Source organism: Lepidochelys olivacea, assembly GCF_965140295.1.
Source record: "Lepidochelys olivacea isolate rLepOli2 genome assembly, chromosome: 9".
Classification (NCBI taxonomy): domain Eukaryota; kingdom Metazoa; phylum Chordata; order Testudines; family Cheloniidae; genus Lepidochelys; species Lepidochelys olivacea.
The window spans coordinates 35,033,556-35,058,781 of record NC_140419.1 but is presented as its reverse complement, the minus strand read 5'-3'; the positions used below and the strand labels follow the sequence as shown (position 1 = coordinate 35,058,781).

The following is a 25,226-nucleotide window of genomic DNA, read 5'->3' as shown; positions in this document are numbered from 1 at the left end:
GTTAGTAACCATTTTTGTTTTGCATCTTCATACATTCATTTACTGTAACTCAAACGTTTTTCATATTGGGGAGCGTCAAGGTGAATGGCAGGCTTGTGGATTTCTGGGGTACACCAAAATTATAAATCTGTTTTGGAAGGGAGAAATACTCTCTTGCCTGTCTCCTCACCCTCTAAAATCCTTTCCTCTTTTTCTGCTTCCATACTGTCAGTTGGGCAATGAACTGTGGATCTTTATATCTTGAACTAGGTTCTAAGTACTCAAGTGAGGATTGGTGATTGATGGTAAGAACAGACCACAAGTGGTGGTTGCGATGTTAAAGAAGATCTAACAGTGAGGGGTTTCCTGGATCTGGCAGTGGGTATCGTGCTAATTTTCACTCATACTCTGTAGAAGTAGCACAATGCTATCAGGAGGCTTGTACAGGAGCAGTTAGATATTAAATTCTGGATTGTTGTGCAAATTGTAGGGTTTTCTGGCAGGAGTACCTTGAGCCAGGGATTTTTTAGGTCTCAAAGACAATTCTGAAAAGTGCTGATGGTTGCAGACAAAGTGGGTTGGGGACTGTGGAGAGAAGTGAAATGAAGTACAGGTCAAAAGATGCATGAAAGGTAACTGAAAATTCAGTTTAGTTCTCCTTTTTTAACTCTGTCACATTAATATAGTCTCCAGTTCTTGGCATTTAAATTTTAAAAGGAGCTCATCAAAACTCAGCCTTTTAATTTTAGAGTACAAGTCTTTTATTAAAATGGAGCATTTTATTACACTTATAGACCATGAAATAATTTTTAAAAAATCAAATACATTTTTCTTTAAAATATTATCAGAGGCCTTGGATGCCACCGTAGTCTATCATTTATAACATACAAAACTGGCTAATAGTTTGTTTTACTGCATATATGCTTGTAGCAGATTCTTTATTAATCACGTATTTTTCCCCTAAAACTTTTCTAATTCAAAAGGAAAACCTGCTTGAGACAATGATAGACAGTAAAATCAAATATTTTATGCAATGCCAGCATTTTATTTATTTATTTAGCTTTTTTTTTCTCTCTCATTCTATAGGGTATTCTAGACACCCAAGTTATCCATACAACATACCAGGAAACTATGACATGTACACTGGTGGGCTTACTGAAGAGGAACAGTTTGAAAGGGCATTGAGAAACAGTCTTCATGACAGAGGTAGGAATTTTATAGCTATTGTTTATCTTGACAGCAAGTGAATCATTCAGAGTTCATAATTTTCAAAGTATAGGAAGTAAACAGTCCTTCAAGCAAAACCAAGAAAAGTTGCCTGAATGAATTTTCACAATATGGAGTGTGATGCTGTACTGGATTAAGTTCCCCATTCTGTAAATATGGTTTATATTAATTATTAGTAAAAGCAACAAGGAGTCTTTGTGGCATCTTAGACGAATACATTTATTTGAGCATAAGTTTTCATGTGCTATAACCCACTTCATCAGATGCATGGAGTGGAAAATACAGTAGGCAGGTATAAATATATAGCACATGAAAAGGTGGGAGTTGCCTTACCAAGTGCGGGGGTCAGTGCTAATGAGGCCAATTCAGTCATGGTGGATATGGCCCGTTCCCATCAGCTGACAAGAAGGTGTGAGTATCAACAGAGGGAAAATTATTTTTTGTAGTGACCCATCCACTCCCAGTCTTTATTCAGGCCTAATTTGATGGTGGTCAAGTTTGCAAATTAATTTCAGTTCTGCAGTTTCTCGTTAAAGTCTGTTTTTGAAGTTTTTTTGTTGAAGAATCGCCACTTTTAAGTCTGTTATTGAGTGTCCAAGGAGATTAGTGCCAAGGAGTGTCCAAGGAGTGCTCTCCTACTGGTTTTTGAATGTTACAATTCTTGATGTCTGATTTGTGTCCATTTATTCTTTTGCATAGAGACTGTCCAGTTTGGCCAATGTACATGGCAGAGGGGCATTGCTGCCACATGGTGGCATATATCACATTGCTAGATGTGCAAGTGAACAAGCCCCTGATAGTGTGGCTGATGTGGTTAGGTCCTGTGATGGTATATCTTGAATAGATATGCAGACAGAGTTGGCAACGGGGTTTGTTACAGGGATTGGTTCCTGGGTTAGCATTTCTGTTGTGTGGTGTGTAGTTGCTGGTATATATTTGTTTCAGGTTGGGGGGCTCTCTGTAAGCAAGGAGTGGCCTGTCTCCCAAGGTCTGTGAGAGTGAGGGATCATCCTTCAGGGTAGGTTGTAGATCCTTGATGATATGCTGGAGAGGTTTTAGTTGGAAACGGTAGGTGATGGCTAGTGGCATTCCGTTACTTTCTTTGTTGGGCCTGTCCTGTATTAGGTGACTGCTGGGTACCCTTCTGGCTTTGTCAGTCAGTTTCTTCACTTCCCCAGGTGGGTAGTGTAGTTTTAAGAACTCTTGATAGAGATCTTGTAGGTGTTTGTCTCTGTCTGAGGGATTTGAGCAAATGCGGTCGTATCTTAGGGCTTGGCTATAGACAATGGATCGTGTGATGTGGTCTGGATGAAAGCTGGAGGCATGTAGGTAAGTATAGCGGTCAGTAGGTTTCCAGTATAGAGTGGTGGTGGTGGTTGTGACCATCACTTATTTGCACTGTAGTGTCTAGGAAGTGGATCCCTTTTGTGGACTGGTCCAGGCTGAGGTTGAAGGTGCGGTGGAAATTGTTGAAATCATGGTGGAATTCCTCAAGGGCCGCCTCCATAGGTCCAAATGATGAAGATGTCATCAACGTAGCGCAAGTAGAGTAGGAGCACTAGGGGATGAGAGCTGAGGAAGCGTTCTGAGTCCGCCATAAAAATGTTGGCATACTGTGGGGCCGTGCGGGTACCCATAGCAGTGCCACTGACTTGAAGGTATAAATCGTCCACAAATCTGAAATAGTTGTAGGTGAGGACAAAGTCACAATGCTCAGCCAGCAGGTTTGCCGTGACATTATTGGGGATACTGTTCTTGATGGCTTGTAGTCTATCTTTGTGTGGAATGTTCGTGTAGAGAACTTGTCATAAATATAAAGGGAAGGATAAACCCCTTTAAAATCCCTCCTGGCCAGAGGAAAACTCCTCTCACCTGTAAAGGGTTAAGAAGCTAAAGGTAACCTCGCTGGCACCTGACCAAAATGACCAATGAGGAGATAAGATACTTTCAAAAGCTGGGAGGAGGGAGAGAAACAAAGGGTCTGTGTGTCTGTCTTTATGCTGCCTTTGCCGGGGATAGACCAGGAATGGAGTCTTAGAACTTTTAGTAAGTAATCTAGCTAGGTACGGGTTAGATTATGATTTCTTTAAATGGCTGAGAAAAGAATTGTGCTGAATAGAATAACTATTCCTGTCTGTGTATCTTTTTTGTAACTTAAGTTTTTGCCTAGAGGGATTCTCTATGTTTTGAATCTAATTACCCTGTAAGGTATCTACTATCCTGATTTTACAGAGGGGATTTCTTTACTTCTATTTACTCCTATTTCTATTAAAAGTCTTCTTGTAAGAAAACTGAATGCTTTTTCATTGTTCTCAGATCCAAGGGTTTGGGTCTGTGGTCACCTATGCAAATTGGTGAGGCTTTTTATCCAACATTTCCCAGGAAAGGGGGGGGTGCAAGTGTTGGGAGGATTGTTCATTGTTCTTAAGATCCAAGGGTCTGGGTCTGTAGTCACCTAGGCAAATTGGTGAGGCTTTTTACCAAACCTTGTCCAGGAAGTGGGGTGCAAGGTTTTGGGAAGTATTTGGGGGGAAAGACGTTTCCAAACAGTTCTTCCCCAGTAACCAGTATTAGTTTGGTGGTGGTAGCAGCCAATCCAAGGACAAAGGGTGGAATATTTTGTACCTTGGGGAACTTTTTGACCTAAGCTGGTAAAGATAAGCTTAGGAGGTTTTCATGCAGGTCCCCACATCTGTACCCTAGCGTTCAGAGTAGGGGAGGAACCTTGACAGAACTTCTGCATCCATAGTGGTTAGGATGGTGTTTTCTAGAAGATGACCAATGGATTGTAGTTTCCTCGAGAAGTCAGTTGTGTCTCGAAGATAGCTGGGAGTGTAGGGCCTAAGGAAAGAGTCCACATAGCCAGACAGTCCTGCTGTCAGGGTGCCAATGCCTGAGATGATGGGGCATCCAGAATTTCCAGGTTTATGGATCTTGGGTAGCAGACAGAATACCCCTCTGGTCGGGACTTTACGGGTGTGTCTGTGTAGATTTGTTCATGTGCTTCTTCAGGGAGTTTCTTGAGCAGATGTTGCAGTTTCTTTTGATACCCCTGAGTGGGATCAGAGGGTAATGGCCTGTAGAATGTGGTGTCACAGAGTTGCCAAGTAGCCTCTCGTTCATACTCCAACCTATTCATTATGACTACAGCACCTCCTTTGTCAATGTTTTTGATTATAATGTCAGAGTTGTGGCACCTTAGAGACTAACAAATTTATTTGAGCATAAGCTTTCATGGGCTAAAACCCATTTCATCAGATGCATGCAGTGGAAAGTACAGTAGGAAGATATATATATACACAAAGAACATGAAAAAATGGGTGTTGCCATACACACTATAACGAAAGTGATCAATTAAGGTGAGTTATTATCAACAGGAGAAAAAAAACTTTTGTAGTGATAATCAAGGCCATTTCCAACAGTTGACAAGAAGGTGTGAGTAACAGTAGGGGGGGAAATAAGCATGGGGAAATAGTTTACTTTGTGTAATGACACATCCACTCCCAGTCTTTATTCAAGTCTAATTTAATGGTGTCCAGTTTGCAAATTAATTCCAATTCAGCAGTCTCTCGTTGGAGTCTGAAGTTTCTTTTTTTGTTGAATTGTCACTTTTAGGTCTCTAATTGAGTGACCAGGGAGATTGAAGTGTTCTCCGACTGGTTTTTGAATGTTATGATTCTTGACATCTGATTTGTGTCCATTTATTCTTTTACGTAGAGACTGTCCAGTTTGACCAATGTACATGGCAGAGGGGCATTGCTGGCACATGATGGCATATGTCACATTGGTAGATGTGCAGGTGAACGAGCGTCTGATAGTGTGGCTGATGTGATTAGGTCCTGTGATGGTGTCCCCTGAATAGATATGTGGACAGAGTTGGCAATGGGCTTTGTTGCAAGGATAGGTTCCTGGGTTAGTGTGTGTGTTGTGTGGTGTGTGGTTTCTGGTGAGTATTTGCTTAAGGTTGGGGGGCAGTCTGTAAGTAAGGACTGGCTGCTGCTGGAGTGGCTCATGATCTGTCCATGACTTTTATTAAAAATACCCATGATTAAATCGTAGCCTTATTCATTGTTCATAGATGTATAACCTTATACTTGGCCTATTAACAAATATGATTGGCTCATTCCCAGTTTACCATGTGATTCAGATCACTCTGAATCAGTGACCTGTCCTCTTTGGTTTACTACTCCCCCAATTTTTGTGTCACCTACAAATTTTTGTCAGTTTTCAGAGCGGTAGCCATGTTAGTCTGTATCAGGAAAAACAACGAGGAGTCCTTCTGGCACCTCAGAGACTAACAAATTTATTTGGGCATAAGTTTTTGTGGGCTAAAACCCACTTCATCAGATGCATGGAGTGGAAAATATAGTAGAGAGGTATAACTATGCAGCATATGAAAAGATGGGAGTTGCCTTACCAAGTGGGGGACAGTGCTAATGAGCCAATTCAATTAAGTTGGAAGTGGGCTATTCTCAACAGTTGACAAGAAGGGGTGGAAATCACTTTTGTAGCGCTAATGAGGCCAGTGTAATCAAGTTTCAGAGGGTAGCTGTGTTAGTCTGTATCCACAAAAACAGCAAGGAGTCCGGTGGCACCTTAAAGGCTAACAGATTTATTTGGGCATAAACTTTTGTGGGTAAAAAATCCACAATGGTTTTTTTACCCACGAAAGTTTATGCCTCAAAAAATCTGTTAGTCTTTAAGGTGCCACCGGACTCAATGTAATCGTGATGCCCATTTCAAACAGGTAACAAGAAGGTGTGAGTATCAGCAGGGGGGAATTAGTTTTTGTAGTGACCCATCCACTCCCAGTCTTTATTTAGGCCTAATTTGATGGTGTCCAGTTTGCAAATTAATTCCAGTTCTGCAGTTTCTCATTGGAGTCTGTTTTTGCAGTTTTTTTGCTGAAGAATTGTCACTTTTAAGTCTGTTATTGAGTGTCCAGGGAGATTGAAGTATTCTCCCACTTGTTTTTGAATGTTATAATTCTTGATGTCAGATTTGTGTCCTTTTATTGTTTTGCGTAGAGACTGTCCAGTTTGGCCAATATACATTGCAAAGGGGCATTGCTGGCACATGATGACATATATCACTTTTGTCAGTGGTGATTTTGTTTTCTCCTGGGTCATGGATAAAAATATTAGAAACCATAGGGCTGAGATCTGATCCTTGCAAGACCTCACAAGAAACACAGCCACTTGATGATTCCCCATTAAAATTACATTTTGAAACCTATCAGTTAGCCAACCTTTAATCTATTTTAGCATGTGCCATGCTGATTTTATATTGTTCTGGTATCTTAATCAAAATGCCATACAGTATCAACTTGAATGCCTGACAGAAATCTAAATATCAACAGTATTACCTTTATCAACTCTATTCGTAATCTTACCCCAAAAAGATATAAGATCAGTTTGACAAGATGTGTTTTTCATAAACCTATGCTGACTGGAATTAATAATATTATCCTCCTTTAATTCTTTATCAGTCAAGTCTCAGATCAGCCATTCCATTGTTTTCCTCAGAGTTCATGTCAGGCTGATAGGACCTATAATTAGCTCTGTTGTCCTTTTTACCCCTTTAAATATAGGCAGAGCACTAGCTTTCTTCCAGGCTCTGGAACTTTCCCAGTGTTCCAACACTTATTGAAAAGTTCCACAGTCTGACCTTTTTTTCTCATTTGTGGAATTATGGCATTTTGGGCATCTAGTAAAATATTTTAAAATGGTTTCCTGTTAGCATTCACTTTTTTCTGTTTTAATTCTTCTCCCAATAATTGTTTTCAGTTTTATGAAATTGGCCCTTTTAGAGCAGCTAGTGTAGTTTCCAGAGCCAGACTATTATTATAAGCACTGTATTTGAGGCAGGCTGGGAAAAATGTTTATAATCAGAACAGTTCTAGTCCAAGCAGTTTTTACATGCAGAAGATATTGAGGGCTACAAATTGTAGGTATTCTGAATGCACTTCTATGAATTTATTCTCTCTTGTCAGCAGCTTTGGGTTTGTATGCATATGCTACACAGGCCTTGAGGGAACTGAACCCAAGTGAAAGACTCGAGAAACAAAGGATTGGATAAATGTCATATCCATCTTTGAATGAATGGAGGATGCCACTTGATGATGATAGGTCAGCACCTTCCTTCTGCCTCCTAACGAATAATTAATCTTTTTGTGTTCTGGCACAATCTACAGCTAGCGTATTCATAATATTTTGCCCTTCTTATCTTTATGCCTGCAAGTTTATATTTTTACTCATGCCAGAAACATTTGACATGTGTAGCAACTTGTGATTGTGGTTTGCTTCACCTAGTATGATAGCTGAATAGTGTCGCATTTAGAATTTGTGTGACTCTTCAGTCAACTTGGTCTTTTTACAGACACCTACCTACACAACTGCTTATTTTTTTAAAGATTTTGGTGGAAATTATCAGACGGATCGATTTGTGTGGAAAAAACAACCACATCATTTGATAACTGTTTTCATTCCGTTCCACATGTGAAGACATGAACAGTTCATCTTCCAGAAACAGAATTAGAGAACCATTGTAATCTGATATCTAATTTTGGCATTCTTGATTAGCTACAGATAAAAGTAGTTACTTAATATATGTTAGAGGACAAATATTACTTTTCCCGTAAGCAATATTCCTGGGGGAATTCTGTGCCAAAAAATTAAAAATTCTGCAGAATTCATATGTCAAAATAACACAATATAATCTCACCAGTTTCAATTATTTTGGTAATTTCTTTCAAATACCTATCAACAAGTATGTCTGTAACAATACAGACATCAAAAAAGGTTCAGAAAATGTTTTTTGACAGATTCCTTACTAGGCATATTAATACAGAACTTTGAGTAATAATTCATTTAAACTACAATGTGGAAACATATTTCCTGGACCCCTCAGAAGCAATGCAAAGGCTTCGGGAATCAGAGATAATGGAGGAGCTGAGGGAGAGGGAAGTAATTGCTGGGAAGGCGCCTGGGAGTGCACTTGGAGGGTTGTTGGGTGTAGGTGGGAGAAATATGGAACAGGTGTTTTTTTGGGTTGGGGGGAAGGAACCTCCCCCATGCAGACCCTGGCTGACCCCTAGCCTCTTCCTATCAGTCAGGCACATCTGCCCCGTCCCAGTATGTCCCTGCACTCCTTCTCCCCTGTTCCCATGTGTCCCTGCACCCCCACTCAGCTACCCCTCCTCTCCCTTCCCCATGTGGTCCTGAACCCCCTCCCCCTGTCCCCATGTATCTCTGCACCTCCCTCCCACATAAAGGACCAGAGTCTGATATCCTTATATTCAGTAACATCTTACTCTTCAAGTAGTTCTGTTAAAATCAGAGGTTATTCTCAAAGTAAGGTATTATTTAATTTGAGTAAATGTGGCAGTATCTGATCATAAATCTTTAATTTAAAAAAGAGGGTCTATATGTAGGTTTGGTAGAATTTGATTTTTTTTTGCAATTTCAACAACACTGATTTTTTTAAAATAATTGATTGTAACTATTGTTACAGCAGGGGAAATTAAGCGGGGATAGGGTAAATGTTAGGATTAGGGCACAGCTGACACTTGGGGTGCAGGGAGCTCCCTGTGCGGCCAAGGGGCCCAAGACACCCATGCATAAAGCATTGGGAAAGCTATGGTCTTGGCCACGCACCATAGAAACCCCTGGCCAGGATTCTATGGAGGATGAGCCCCTGGCTGCATGGGAGGCCACTCCTCTGCCTGAGGATGGCCCCTGCACTCCTGGCTGGTGAGCGAGGGAGCAAGGCTGTGACAAAGGGCTCCCTGCAGGTGTGCGGGACTGGTGACATCGGATCAGTGCAGGTGCAAGGTGTGAGGAAGGCTGCGGTCCTGGCAGGGCAAAGCAGAGGAGGCCCACCCCACTGCTGAATGGCTTCTGCCCAGGATGGAGCTGTTCAGCAGTGGGGTGACCTCTTCCCCCATCCAGGGGCTTGTTGTCATCCTCCTTGCAGTCCTGGCCAGGGGTCTCTCCTCTGCTCATGAGGACAACTGTCTTCTCCACATCTTGTGCCTGCAGCGATCGATTGTCTCAGCAGTGCAGGGAGCCTTCTGCAACCCTGCTTGGACAGCCCTGCTCCCTCATCCCCATGGCAGCAGGGCTACGGAGGGCTCCTTGTGCTTCCTCAGGGCAGGGCACAACCGATCCATGTAGGGCAGGGGTTCTCAAACTGGGGGTCGGGATCCCTCAGAGGGTCACGAGGTTATTACATGGGGGGTCACAAGCTGTCAACCTCCACCCCAAACCCTGCTTTGCCTCCAGCATTTATAATGGTATTACATATATTAAAAAGTGTTTTTAATTTGTAAGGGGGGTTGCACTCAGAGACTTGCTATGTGAAAGGGGTCACCAGTAAAAAAGAAAGTTTGAGAGGCACTGATGTGGGTGGAAGGTGTGGAGGGAGGCTACACATGCTGACTGTTACCGATGGCTATTTTTTTTATCAGTTTCAGTGAGTCAGTTAAAAGAAAAGGAGTACTCCTGTTGACCAATATCTATAAGATTAAATGGAATCCTGCCAAGTGTGTGTGTATATATATATTGTTGTTATAGCCATGTTGGTCCCAAGATATTAAAGAGATGAGTTGGATGAGGTAATATCTTGTATTGGCTTGGTCAGGACCTAAGGAAGAACTCTGTCTAAGCTTGAAAGCTTGTGTCTCATCCACAGAAGTTGATCCAATACAACAACTCTTAAGCCTTTATATATTGTTGTAGTTTGTTTTTGCTTTGATATTTTATTACAGCACCGATATTCAACTAATCACTATAATGTTCTAATTACCAGAAAATCACAAAAGCAGCTACTGCATTCTTCTTTCTGGAGTTAAAAACAAACTAAAGAAAGCAAATACACAGCACTATATTGTAGCATTAAACATTATATGGATTTTTTGGGGTTGACAAAAGCTTTAGTGATGGGTATTTCATTGTAAACATTTTCTTCATTTTTATTATTTAATAATAATATTTATTATTTAATCTACCATTAAATTTGAAGAATTAAAGCTGTTTAAAGATCAAAACTTACAGTATTTAAAAAAGAAGTTTTCTTAAAATGTAAACATTCCTGTTACCTGCCTATGTAAGCGGAGTGATTTCCGTTCCAAAATCAGTAATATGCAGCTGCATGCTCTGTAAGTCTCCTTAGACCCTGACACAAGACACTGAGTACATTTAAAGTGATAATGAGCAATTAAGATATTTTTCTCTGTCAATTAACTTGAAGAATAATGAGCCTGAATGAGCACTGCCCTTTCAAAGGATGTACATGTCCTAAAAGCATGTAATTCTCTGCTGTTTACAATTACATGGATGGTGAAACAGCCACTTATACGAGTAAAAATTAAATCATATAATTGGAAACAGATGGATAGATATATGTAAAGACAGGTACCACTTAATCTAAATTTAGAGCTACCTTAATTTCTATATCTTTATTTTTCTCTCTCCTGCTGCAGTTGCGACACCTCAGCTTCTGCTGCTGTTATAATTGCTCTGCAGTTTGGCTGAAAGGTGGTGCTGCAGTTAATGTCCTATTAGTTGGAGAAATAAGTCTATCAGGATTTTAGGTCCAGGAATACTGAGTAAAGATCTAGAATTTTGGTCCCTTTGTATAGGCTCTGTGTTGGTATCCCACCACCCTATACATAGTATTTTCTAGGACTACAGTATTAGAAATTTCTAGAACAAAAACAAAGCATGTTTATTGCTACAAAATGAATGCTAGGTTTATTTATCTGAGATTTTAAAAGGGTATTCTATTTTTGTATATATCTGTTTTAATCTGCATTATCAAACTGACATGCAATGCTTAGGCGTATTCCGTAATAGAAACCACAGTGTAGATTGTTCATGTTACTAATTTTAGAATGGCTATAGTCTCAATAACTTAAAATGATATCCGTTGTATATTGTCCTAAAGATTGTCAGAGATTACTTTTTATGTTGTTTTTAGGTGCTTGATTCTTGCATTTTATTTCCATTTATTATCATTATTGTAACTTTATACAGTAAGTCCTCACTTAACGTTGTAGTTATGTACCTGAAAAATGTGACTTTAAGTGAAACGATGTTAAGCAAATCCAATTTTCCCATAAGAATGAATGTAAATAGTGGGGGTTAGGTACCAGGGAAATTTTTATTGCCGTACAGTACAGTACTATAGTTGGGAGGTGCTCCCGCCTTACCCCACACAGGCACAGCCCACTGGCACTGGAGACAATGAGGCAGGAAAGGAGGCTGAAGGTGCTGTAGGCTAGGAGAAGCACACTGAGCAGCAGCTTCCCCTATTCTGTAAGCACCAGGGGCGGGGGGCTCAACCCTCGGCCCGCCCACCACACTCTTTCCCCCAAACCCCTACCCTTAACCCACCTCTTCTTCCTCCCCCTCTTCCCCCTTTACTCCGCGTGCCGCGTCCTCGCTCCTCTCCCCTGCCTCCTGCCAGCGGCAATCAGCTGGCTTGCAGCGTTCAGGAGGCAGGAGGGAGATGGGAGGAGTGAGGACACTGAGTGCAGGTTCCCCCTCCCTCCCCTGCCCCCTGAACACTGTAAGCCAGCTGATTGCCGCGGGCAGGAGGCAGGGGAGGGATGGGGAAGGCGCACCGCATCCTTGTTCCTCCGCCCTCCCTCCTGCCCATGGCAATCAGCTGGCTTGCGGCATTCAGGGGGCAGGAAGGAGGGGAGAGGGAGGAGCAAGGACTCACTGCACTACCTCCCCCCTCCCTCCCGCCCACGGCAGTCAGTTGGTTTGCGGCATTCGGGAGGCAGGGGAGGGAGAGGGAGCCGGCATGCCGAGTCCTCGCTCCTCCCCCTCCCTCCTGCCCACAGCAATCAGCTGGCTTGCAGCATTTAGGAGAGAGTGGGGAGGAGCAAGGACTCGGTGCACGGTCTCCCACCTCCCTCCCACCCACAGCAGTCAGTTGGTTTGCGGCGTTCAGGAAGGAGGGGGAGCCTGCATGCCGAGTCCTCACTCCTCCCCCACTCCCTCCTGAATGCCGCAAGCCAGCTGATTGCCGCAGGTAGGAGGTGGGGGGAGAAGGGGGAAGGTGCTGATCCGCGGGATCTGCCGGCGGGCGGGCAGCTCTGGGGGCGGGAGGATGTAGGGGAGCTGATGCAGGGCTGCCTGCTGTGGACAAAGCAGGCAGCCAAATGACGTTATAGTGAAGCATTGCACAACTTTAAATGGAGCATGTTCTGTAATTGAGCAGGGACGTAAGATCGAAACAATGTTAAGCGAGAGGACGTTAAGTGGGGAGTTACTGTATTGGTCATAAACCTAAATCATAGATTTCTTCAAATACAGCATAGAAAAGGATTGGTATGTAATAAGTCCTCATAAATAGAAATCTGACTCTTATGTGACATTTTAAAATAACAATTTGTGATGACAGTAACATCCTCTATCTTTAAGTTTTATACTGTGAAAATAAAACATTCTGGCTTTTTGTTTCTGTTTTGTGCTGATTTTGTGGCCACCTCACTGTATAATTTTTCTGCAGCCACATCTCTGCAGAGCGTGTATTTGACCTGAACATCTCCATTTCTAATTTTCACAATGTTTCACTAAAAAGAAAAATTCCTTGCATTTTCAGATGTTCAAACTCCTTTATACAGCACAAATGACTGTTACTCCAGTGGTTTTCAACCTGTGGTCTGCGGACCCTGCGGTCCACAGACTACAGTAAAATCTGAGTTATGAACACCTCGGGAATGGACGTTGTAACTCTGAAATGTTTGTATCTCTGAACAAAACGTTATGGTTCTTCTTTCAAAAGTTTACAACTGAACCTTGACTTAATACAGCTTTGAAACTTTAATATGCAGAAGAAAAATGCTGCTTTCCCTTTATTTTTTTAGTCATTTATGTTTAACACAGTAGTGAACTCCTGTTTGCACTTTTTTTGCCTCAGCTTGTGCCTGATTCTGTACTTCCAGTTCCAAATGAGGTGTGTAGTGGACTGGTCAGTTCATAACTCTGGTGTTCGTAACTCTGAGGTTTTACTGTATGTCTAAGATTTCCAAAAGGGCCACACTTCCATTTGAAATTTTTTAGGGCTCCACAAATGAAAAAAGTATGAAAACCACTGTCTTACACTGACCTTGCTGTTTTTCTGACTAACAGAAGCTAGGCTTTTTAATACCTTGGTCTTCTAGTTTGGTGAATAAATATCAACCTGTTTTAATTTGTGTACAGGCATTCAGTTTCTAGTACAAGTGATTTGCGCATGCCCATTCCACTTCAGATGTGTGTTGCCCAGAGTTGGAGATTTTCCCCTTAATGCAGTACCTGTTGGGGCAATTTATACATTCTCCACTGCCTCATGTTGCTGCGTGATGGTATGATGGGTGCAGCTGCCCCAGATCTCCCTCCATTTGTTCTGACGGCCTGTGATCAGTAGTCAGAGCACATTAATTTGCTTCTGCAAGTTTCTCCCTTCACAGGCAATTTATCTTCTGTTTCTGTAAATAGTTAATTAGTAGTATTTGTTACTGTTAGATTAATATAGGATCTTTTTGTTGTATTGTGTGGGACCCTCTTATTTATGGGGTATCAACATCTGGTACCAGGGTATGAGTTGGTCTCTGAATTTTAAGCTGTGTGCTGGCTGCAAGAAATCTGTGCTGGAGCATGACCCTGCCTAAAATGCCTCACTGAGGGTGACATGCGAGACTACTGCCAGATTTGCAGGGACTTCAAACACTGGACAAAGAAGGACAGGGATACGAGACTGCACCACAGTCCCATAAAGGCTGTCCTGCATCTGCCTTCTGAACCTTCCTGCTTGGGTTGGGCACCAGGTACTTCGGCATCAGTGAGGATAATGCTTTGGATAGTGCTTCTGAACATTGGTACCAATTCTCTTCTCTGGTGCTGAGAAAGAAGCACAAAAGATAGGAGCTTTCATTGAAGGAGCTGAGACGTGGCTCTGCTAGAGAAGACAAAGGCAAAAGAAAGTATCAGATCCATCCTGGGCTAGTGAAATTTGAACAATTATATAAAGAAAATAAGGTTTCACATGTTCACTTGTGCGTCAAGGATCTGGGGGGGACTGATATGCTGTCCTCAGCTTGACAGATGCATATTTTCTTGTGGCAATCCATCAAAGCCACAAGAGATTCCTAAAATTTCCAGTCAACAACATCCATTATCAGTTTCTGGTCTTGCCCTTCGATCTGTGTGCTTCCCCTTGAGTATTCACAAAATGTATGGGAGTAGTGGCTGCATTCCTAAAGAAGATATGAGTGCACGTATTTTCTTACTTGGACAACTCGCTGGTAAAAGGTCAATCCAAGCTTTAAGTAGAACTCAGTCTACGCAGGATCTGATCCCTTTTCAGTATTCTGGGTCTTTTGATCAATGAGGAAAAGTCAGTGTTCTCTCCAGTTCAGAGAATAGAATTTATAGGGGCAATCCTGGATTCTACAGTAGCCAGGGTGTTCCTGCCTCAAGCTGGATTCCAGATGTTAAAACTCATATAGATCTCAAAAGCCATCTGCTCACAACAGTAAGAAATTGTCTAAGACTACTGAGACAACTTGGGCTCCTGTATGTATATGGTTTGGCATGCCAGACTTCATCGCAGAAAAGGTTAAAGTCAGTGTACTCTGGGGCTCGGCACCCACTGGACATACTGATTTGAGTTCCTGCAAGAATAGTAGCCTCATTGGATCCAGCCAATGTATGTATGGGAGTTCCCTTCACCCTTCCCTTACCCACATTGACTCTAATTACAGGTGCTTCCTCTCTAAATTGGGGAGATGACCTAGGAAACCTATGAACTCAAGGTCAATTGTCTCAACAGTATCTGGATCTCCACATAAACATGCAGGGAGTTGAAGGCTATTCTTCTGGCCCTTCACAGCAAAAGAAAGAGACAAGTCCTAATGGACAACAATGCTGAAATGTTCTTCATGAACAGGTAGGGAGGGGCCAGACCAGATCATCTCTGTCAAGTGGCAATACATCTTTGGCACTTTTGTATCACCAATACAATACATCTTAGTCTTCCACCTTCCTGATGTTCAGAACAGCTGCAGGGATCCATCACATAGACCTCTTTGCTACTGGTCTCAACAGAAAGTGCCAGCTCTTTTGTTGGGCATGTCACAGTCAGGTATCTCTGATGGATGCTTCCCTGCTGTTTTGGAAAGACAAACTGCTGTATGCCTACTCTCCCATTCTACTCCTTCTGTTGGTCAAGTTCCAGAAGGTTCATGCTCGCATGATCCTCATAACGCCGGCATGGTCTCACCAGCATTGGTTCTCCAGTCTGCTGCTGTTCTGAGCCATGGCTTCTTTGATGCTGTCTCCAGAGTCTGACCTGATCTCCTAGGACCACAGTTGCTTGCTACATCTCAACTTAGCTGCTCTCCATTTTATGGCCTGGATGCTCCTCGGTTAATGCCTCAAGAAGCCGTGTGTTTGGGCAATATGAAAAAAGTTCTCATGAATAGCAGAAAGGCATCTACTAGATATGCTCACCCGTTTGAAGTGGAAATGATTCTCTTTATGGTCAAAGCAGAAAGGGTGTTTTGCCAGGTCAGGTCTCTATCCAACATGTTTTGGATTACTTGTTCTACTAGAAACAAGAAGGCCTATCAATTAGTTCCATCAGTGTTCCTGAAATGGAATGGACATGTGAAATCACTCAAAGAAAAAATGGTTTCTAATCTTAACTGTTCTTCAAGATTTGTTGCACACGTCCATTGCACAACCTATCCTCCTTCCCCTCTATATCTAGGTCTGACTGGTAAGAAGGAACTGAGAGGGTTCTGAGGCAGCTTCACCCTTTTTGCCATCATGCAGCAGAACAAGGCAGCAAAGGGTGCATGCACTGTCATGAGGGGACAGTCTCTGACTTTGGTGCAGTGGATTTGCCCACACATGAAGTGGAATGTACAATTTATCAAGAAGAACAAGTTACAGAACAGCTAAATAACGTTGTTTTCATCTTCAAGTGCTGGACCCTGTGTGTATTCCACTCATGAGTACACATGTGCACCATGCGCCTGAGTTCAGAGATTTCTAGCAAGTAGTGTCCATTGGTCTATATGTGCACCGTTGTTCTCCTCGTGCTCCAGACTATGAACAGATTGATAAGACAAGTCACTTTCTGTCCACAAACCACGTCAGGGTCTGGCTTTCCCTTGTAGGCCACATAGCATCATGTTACAGCCTGTTCACCAGAATTCACCTACATTGCCTACAAGCCCCTTCCTCCCCCTGCTCCTGCTCCTCCTCCACTCGACATTTGGCTGTAGCGATCGTTCACCATTTGGTTTGTTCCTGCGCAACCGCAAAGGCTTGAAGGCCTTAAAGTCCAACATCGGAACAGACTTGATGAACCCATATAATAGGGAGTCTGCCTCTGGGCCACCTCCGCTCCTTGGTTGGTGGAATTTTATCCCAGATGTTATAAGCCACCCGGAGAACGGCATTCGCTGGAACGTCTTGTGGCATCCTTGCAACATGTCCTACAAGCCTGGCTCCAGTCCATTTACTCACCAGACAGAGACTACATAAATACCAGAGTGACAATTCCCACCAAGATCATTGCTTCTCTTCCATGGTGGACAAACCTGTAACAAATGAACAAGTTTGCTTTTTACTAAATGAACTATGTTGAAAAAAATTTGGAAAACTTTTTTCCTAACGTTCAGTAAAATACATATTCTAAAACAAAGGTCAAACAACTTTGTATACTGTGTAGAGAAAATTTGTTCTGACCATAAAAAAGTTATTCGAGGATAATCTCTGTTGGAGCTAGTCTTGATGGTGCAATCTCATTTTGGGATCCTGCTAAATTTTTTCTTGTTCTGTATAGTCAAGCTTAAGCTAATGCGGAGACAAACAATCTAGGACTCAGTTCTTAACTCAATTCAAGATTAAAAAAAATAGTTAAGATATAATCCTTTTTGGAACCAGAATAGTCATAGTTCCTGAATAACAATCTGACCAAGCAGGCATGGTGGGACTGAAAACTGCAGAGAAATCTAGAATGAAGGACAGATAATGTGTTTTACTGAGCCGATAATGAGCTGGTTTTGAAATGATTTGCACTGAGTGCAAATCTAAGGGTATGTCAACACTACGGAATAAGGTCGAATTTATAGAAGTCGGTTTTTTAGAAATCGGTTTTATATATTCGAATGTGTGTCTCCCCACAGAAAATGCTCTAAGTGCATTAACTCGGCGGAGCGCTTCCACAGTACTGAGGCTAGAGTCGACTTCCGGAGCGTTGCACTGTGGGTAGCTATCCCACAGTTCCCGCAGTCTCCGCTGCCCATTGGAATTCTGGGTTGAGATCCCAATGCCTGATGGGGCTAAAACATTGTCACGGCTGGTTCTGGGTACATATCGTCAGGCCCCCGTTCCCTCCCTCCCTCCGTGAAAGCAAGGGCAGACAATCATTTCGCGCCTTTTTTCCTGAGTTACCTGTGCAGACACCATACCACGGCAAGCATGGAGCCCGCTCAGGTAACCGTCACCCTATGTCTCCTGGGTGCTGGCAGACGCGGTACGGCATTGCTACACAGTAGCAGCAACCCCTTGCTTTGTGGTAGCAGACGGTACAGTCCGACTGGTAGCCGTCATCGTCATGTCCGAGGTGCTCCTGGCCACGTCGGCTGGGAGCGCCTGGGTAGACATGGGCGCAGGGACTAAATTTGGAGTGACTTGACCAGGTCATTCTCTTTAGTCCTGCAGTCAGTCTTATTGAACCGTCTTATGGTGAGCGGGCAGGCGATACGGACTGCTAGCAGTCGTACTGTACCATCTTCTGCCAGGCAGGCAAGAGATGAGGATTGCTAGTAGTCGTATTGTACCATCTTCTGCCAGGCAGGCAAGAGATGAGGATGGCTAGCAGTCGTACTGTACCATCTTCTGCCGAGCAGCCATGAGATGTGGATGGCATGCAGTCCTTCTGCACCGTCTGCTGCCAGCCAAAGATGTAAAAGATAGATGGAGTGGGTCAAAACAAGAAATAGACCAGATTTGTTTTGTACTCATTTGCCTCCTCTCCTGTCTAGGGGACTCATTCCTCTAGGTCACACTGCAGTCACTCACAGAGAAGGTGCAGTGAGGTAAATCTAGCCATGTATCAATCAGAGGCCAGGCTAACCTCCTTGTTCCAACAAGAACGATAACTTAGGTGCACCATTTCTTATTGGAACCCTCCGTGAAGTCCTGCCTGAAATACTCCTTGATGTACAGACACCCCCTTTGTTGATTTTAGCTCCCTGAAGCCAACCCTGTAAACCGTGTCGTCAGTCGCCCCCCCTCCGTCAGAGCAACGGCAGACAATCGTTCCGCGCCTTTTTTCTGTGTGGACGCCATACCAAGGCAAGCATGGAGGCCGCTCAGCTCACTTTGGCAATTAGGAGCACATTAAACACCACACGCATTATCCAGCAGTATATGCAGCACCAGAACCTGGCAAAGCGATACCGGGCGAGGAGGCGACGTCAGCGCGGTCACGTGAGTGATCAGGACATGGACACAGATTTCTCTGAAAGCATGGGCCCTGCCAATGCATGCATCATAGTGCTAATGGGGCAGGCTCATGCTGTGGAACGCCGATTCTGGGCTCGGGAAACAAGCACAGACTGGTGGGACCGCATAGTGTTGCAGGTCTGGGACGATTCCCAGTGTCTGCGAAACTTTCGCATGCGTAAGGGCACTTTCATGGAACTTTGTGACCTGCTTTCCCCTGCCCTGAGGCGCATGAATACCAAGATGAGAGCAGCCCTCACAGTTGAGAAGCGAGTGGCGATAGCCCTGTGGAAGCTTGCAACGCCAGACAGCTACCGGTCAGTTGGGAATCAATTTGGAGTGGGCAAATCTACTGTGGGGGCTGCTGTGATGCAAGTAGCCCACGCAATCAAAGATCTGCTGATATCAAGGGTAGTGACCCTGGGAAATGTGCAGGTCCTAGTGGATGGCTTTGCTGCAATGGGATTCCCTAACTGTGGTGGGGCTATAGACGGAACCCATATCCCTATCTTGGCACCGGAGCACCAAGCCGCGAGTACATAAACCGCAAGGGGTACTTTTCGATAGTGCTGCAAGCTCTGGTGGATCACAAGGGACGTTTCACCAACATCAACGTGGGATGGCCGGGAAAGGTGCATGATGCTCGCATCTTCAGGAACTCTGGTCTGTTTCAAAAGCTGCAGGAAGGGACTTTATTCCCAGACCAGAAAATAACTGTTGGGGATGTTGAAATGCCTATATGTATCCTTGGGGACCCAGCCTACCCCTTAATGCCATGGCTCATGAAGCCGTACACAGGCAGCCTGGACAGTAGTCAGGAGCTGTTCAACTACAGGCTGAGCAAGTGCAGAATGGTGGTAGAATGTGCATTTGGACGTTTAAAGGCGCGCTGGCGCAGTTTACTGACTCGCTTAGACCTCAGCGAAACCAATATTCCCACTGCTATTACTGCTTGCTGTGTGCTCCACAATATCTGTGAGAGTAAGGGGGAGACGTTTATGGCGGGGTGGGAGGTTGAGGCAAATCGCCTGGCTGCTGGTTACGCGCAGCCAGACACCAGGGCGGTTAGAAGAGCACAGGAGGGCGCGGTACGCATCAGAGAAGCTTTGAAAACCAGTTTCATGACTGGCCAGGCTACGGTGTGAAAGTTCTATTTGTTTCTCCTTGATGAAACCCCCGCCCCTTGGTTCACTCTACTTCCCTGTAAGCTAACCACCCGCCCCTCCTCCCTTCAATCACCGCTTGCAGAGGCAATAAAGTCATTGTTGCTTCACATTCATGCATTCTTTATTCATTCATCACACAAATAGGGGGATGACTACCAAGGTAGCCCAGGAGGGGTGGTGGAGGAGGGAAGGAAAATGCCGCACAGCACTTTAAAAGTTTACAACTTTAAAATTTATTGAATGACAGCCTTCTTTTTTTTGGGCAATCCTCTGTGGTGGAGTGGCTGGTTGGCCGGAGGCCCCCCCACCGCGTTCTTGGGCGTCTGGGTGTGGAGGCTATGGAACTTGGGAAGGAGGGCGGTTGGTTACAGAGGGGCTGCAGTGGCAGTCTGTGCTCCAGCTGCCTTTGCTGCAGCTCAACCATACACTGGAGCATACTGGTTTGGTCCTGCAGCAGCCTCAGCATTGAATCCTGCCTCCTCTCATCACGCTGCCGCCACATTTGAGCTTCAGCCCTGTCTTCAGCCCGCCACCTCTCCTCCTGGTCATTTTGTGCTTTCCTGCACTCTGACATTATTTGCCTCCACGCATTCGTCTGTGCTCTGTCAGTGTGGGAGGACAGCATGAGCTCGGAGAACATTTCATCACGAGTGCGTTTTTTTCCTTTCTAAGCTTCACTAGCCTCTGGGAAGGAGAAGATCCTGTGATCATTGAAACACATGCAGCTGGTGGAGAAAAAAAAAGGGACAGCGGTATTTAAAAAGACACATTTTATAAAACAGTGGCTACACTCTTTCAGGGTAAACCTTACTGTTAACATTACATACATAGCACATGTGCTTTCGTTACAAGGTCGCATTTTGCCTCCTCCCACTGCGTGACTACCCCCTCAACCTTCCCCCCTCCCTGTGGCTAACAGCGGGGAACATTTCTGTTTAGCCACAGGCAAACATCCCAGCAGGAATGGGCTCCTCTGAGTGTCCCCTGAAGAAAAGCACTCTATTTCAACCAGGTGACCATGAATTATATCTCACTCTCCTGAGGATAACACAGAGAGATAAAGAACGGATGTTGTTTGAATGCCAGCAAACATACACTGCAATGCTTTGTTCTACAATGATTCCCGAGTACGTGTTACTGGCCTGGAGTGGTAAAGTGTCCTACCATGAAGGACGCAATAAGGCTGCCCTCCACAGAAACCTTTTGCAAAGGCTTTAGGACTACATCTAGGAGAACCGCAAATGCCAGGGCAAAGTAATCCTTTCACATGCTTGCTTTTAAACCATGTATAGTATTTTAAAAGGTACACTCACCAGAGGTCCCTTCTCCGCCTGCTGGGTCCAGGAGGCAGCCTTGGGTGGGTTCGGGGGGTACTGGCTCCAGGTCTAGGGTGAGAAACAGTTCCTGGCTGTCGGGAAAACCAGTTTCTCCGCTTGCTTGCTGTGAGCTATCTACAACCTCCTCCTCATCATCATCTTCTTCGTCCCCAAAACCTGCTTCCGAATTGCCTCCATCTCCATTGAAGGAGTCAAACAACACGGCTGGGGTAGTGGTGGCTGAACCCCCTAAAATGGCATGCAGCTCATCATAGAAGCGGCATGTTTGGGGCTCTGACCCAGAGCGGCCGTTAGCCTCTCTGGTTTTCTGGTAGGCTTGCCTCAGCTCCTTCAGTTTCACGCGGCACTGCTTCGGGTCCCTGTTATGGCCTCTGTCCTTCATGCCCTGGGAGATTTTGACAAAGGTTTTGGCATTTCGAAAACTGGAACGGAGTTCTGATAGCACGGATTCCTCTCCCCAAACAGCGATCAGATCCCGTACCTCCCGTTCGGTCCATGCTGGAGCTCTTTTGCGATTCTGGGACTCCATCATGGTCACCTGTGCTGATGAGCTCTGCATGGTCACCTGCAGCTTGCCACGCTGGCCAAACAGGAAATGAGATTCAAAAGTTCGCGGTTCTTTTCCTGTCTACCTGGCCAGTGCATCTGAGTTGAGAGTGCTGTCCAGAGCGGTCATAATGGAGCACTCTGGGATAGCTCCCGGAGGCCAATACCATCGAATTGTGTCCACAGTACCCCAAATTCGAGCCGGCGACGTCGATTTAAGCGCTAATCCACTTGTCAGGGGTGGAGTAAGGAAATAGATTTTAAGAGCCCTTTAAGTCGAAATAAAGGGCTTCATTGTGTGGACGGGTGCAGGTTTACATCGATTTAACGCTGCTAAATTCGACCTAAAGTCCTAGTGTAGACCAGGGCCAAGAGACTGACTCTGCTGCAGGCCCTGTTTCCTGGCAGTGTCCTTCAAGATTTTAGAATTAGTAGCTCTCATCCCCTCACACTTCATTTTTATTCGTAGATTGGAAGAGAGAACATGTTTTCCTGCTTCTTCAACTCTTATTTTTTCTCTCAATTCTAATGAATGAATTATTGAACTGAACTAGATGAGTATATTGAAATGACAAGTATTCTCTGCACCTGGTTTAGCACTATTCTTCAACAAAATGTGTTTTCAGGTGTTTACCCAGTGACTTCCACCATTTCAGTGGTATGACTTTCTTTAAAACTTCAGCAAACAAATATTGTTCGAATATTCTTTTTTAAATTAATTTAAAAGATTCTAATAGATTATAGTTTAGATCTTTACATACATTTTCATAATGTTACATTTAAATAGGCTTATTTTTTCAGAATAAACCTGTATTTAATGTAAATAAAAAATCCAATTAAAAATCCGTTCTAATTTTTTTTTAAATATAATGATATTTTAAGACTTCTCCAAAATGCAGCTAACAGCAGTCAGGACTTTCAAGTTGTACTTTTGCAATTAAATCTATCTTGTTTACAAAGATTTTATTTATATGGTCAAAGCAATTTGTTAGCTGCAGATGGGAATTTAATCACTAGAGGGTTGCGTGATTTGCTTCTGTAGGCCAAGCTCATTGCATTTACCAGGTAGTCCTTGCATGCCTCCATCCTCACTTCAGCTTATGTAGACTGAAGTCTGTGTGTTGTTCAAATTTGTAAGTACAAATATCTTTTCCAGTTTTTTTTTAAAATAACAAACAGTGAGACTCTATAGATTCTATGGATAGACAGTAACATCTGGCACTTTTACAGGGTACTCATTATCTTCTGTTCATTGTTTATCCGTTTCATATTTTTTATATTTTGTATCTGTTGATAATTGAACCTAGGGTCCAACATAATTCCCCTCAAATGTTTGGATCCTTGAAAGGGTTACATATGTGTAACCAGCTGTGAGTTCATGTTGTCAGACATCAACAAATACTTTTTGATAATGTGAGACCCTCCCTCTTCCCTGTGACTTATGAATGGTCACAGCCCAAGCCCAAAGCAGAGGAAGCTGGCTTTGAGAGCAAGCTACATTTCTGGTTTTCCAGCACGAGATAATTGTGGTGTTGGTACTTCATTCTGTGTATTTATCAAATGCTACACAAACTACTGTGGGCATGTTTTCCGGTGACTTGCACCTCGGCTTATACTCTGTCTTACCCATATCATGGTCCCCCATACTCCTCCCCTATGCCAGGGCTCAACTTTTTTTCACCACCCCAAAGTGCCTTTTATCGTCCCAGATTGGAAGTGATGGACAGATGGTTGGTGTTCACTGGCTCTCTCACACACCCCATAGATCAGGCTTTGGGGAGGCAACACTCTATGAGGAAGAAATTGAAGCCTCCTTTGCTTTCTCCTCTTTCTGGATATCCCTGCTACTATTTTTTCTCTTTCTATCTTTGGAAATAATTCATTCTAGGTGTCAGCATTTTAAACTCCAGGGGGCAGAGCTGAGATAGGGGTTGTGTATTACACTGAAAGGCATTAATGGCTGCTATCAGCTGGTTCTCTGTTCTAGAGTAATTACAGAGCTAGTTACAAATGATGGGTGTGCTAAGCAGATACAGGGACTGTGTCCCACATTTTCACACTCTGGTTTTCTGATTTTCCTCAAAATAAAGAGGGTCCTTCCCATTGATTTCTAGAACGTTCCCCAAAATTTTGAAATAGGTTGGATGGTTCCAAAGCTATCGTGTTACATAAGGACACACATAGTAATGTCATCAAGTTGAATGTAGGGGCTCATTTCGCTCAGTGGAGAAGCAATAATGTGATCGTAGTTAGCATTACATTGAGACATTATGAAAGAGGAAAACATTAAAACATTTTTGACATTGAAACATCGTTTAGAATATAATTTCATGTTCTCAGATTGATGGCCTAATGGGTTATCTTCATGTTCCTTTAATGGAATCTTTAAAAAACAAGCTATTGGCTATGACATATATATCCCTGCATTCTGATTAATGTGTCTGAATCACAGATGGTAAACCTGAGTAAAAGAAGTATTCTTTCACTGCAGTAGATGTTATCATACAATGTGCTACGTTTGCTGATGGAAAAAGTGTAAATATAGTACTGACACAGGAGATGTTTATTTGAATTTGCAGACTGTATATTAAAATGTGCATTAATTACTACTTTTTCTTACTGTAATTTTAAAGTGAGAGCACATGTTTTTAAAGTGACTTGCCAGTTCAGCTTCCTTTTGGATGTTTCCCTTCTTGTGGGGAGTCTATATTCCCAAAGAAAATGGGACTGATAACAAAATCTGTTGTAAAAATATTTTAAAATGGGTTATGAATACAGCAAGAAACTTTTAAAACAACAGCATCAAAATTGCATGCTCTGATTACTGCTGCATGTTTGTGAAGTGCTACGAAGATATAAATTTCTACATAATTGCTTCTTATTTATTCATTAGGTACAGGCAACCAGGTTTTGGTTAAAATAAGGATCTCTGAATCTTCAGACCACACCTAGAATCAAACGTAATCCAGTTTTGTGTGTGTAGATTAAAAAGGTTTGATTAAGGAGGCCTTTCTCTCTCCCCCGTACCCCCAAAGGTAGGAGTTTCCAACGTGGCATTTTAACCCTCACAAATGCCTCTGCTGTCTTCTTTACAAAGAAAAAAAGATATATTCATTATCAAACAGGCTTATACAACTACAAGGATACCTGTCAGTGGATATTCTTTTTTTAGTTTTTTTAAAAGATCTTTAATAACAGTAGGTTCATGTTTCATGCATGGCAACCACTAGTAGACCCTCCAAAGAATAATTTTTACTGATGCATGGTTTGGAGCTGAAGGTAAAGTCCTAGAGTCTGATCCAGTGCCTGCTGATGTAAATTAGAATTTTTGTTCACTTCAATGTTTTTTGTTTTTTTTTAGTCAGGTCTGTAGTTTGGAAGACAGATTTTTATCTCCGTAATGGTTTTCATGATTTCTGAGGAACAAATCCTGCCCCTTCCACCATGGGCTTGACAGG

General features: G+C 43.3%; 1 protein-coding gene across 5 annotated transcripts in view; it reads left to right on the top strand.

Annotated features, from left to right (window-relative positions):
* Positions 1-25,226, top strand: part of RHBDD1 (rhomboid domain containing 1) — an 85,185-nt gene that overhangs the window by 41,662 nt on the left and 18,297 nt on the right. For 4 of the 5 annotated variants that reach the window (XM_084639784.1, XM_084639785.1, XM_084639786.1 and 1 more), the window contains exon 6: positions 1,066-1,185. The exons of the other annotated variant lie outside the window; for it this stretch is intronic. In XM_084639784.1, coding sequence (XP_084495910.1) covers positions 1,066-1,185 — 120 coding nt within the window. The remainder of the gene's footprint in view (positions 1-1,065; positions 1,186-25,226) is intronic. 5 annotated transcript variants of the gene reach the window in all.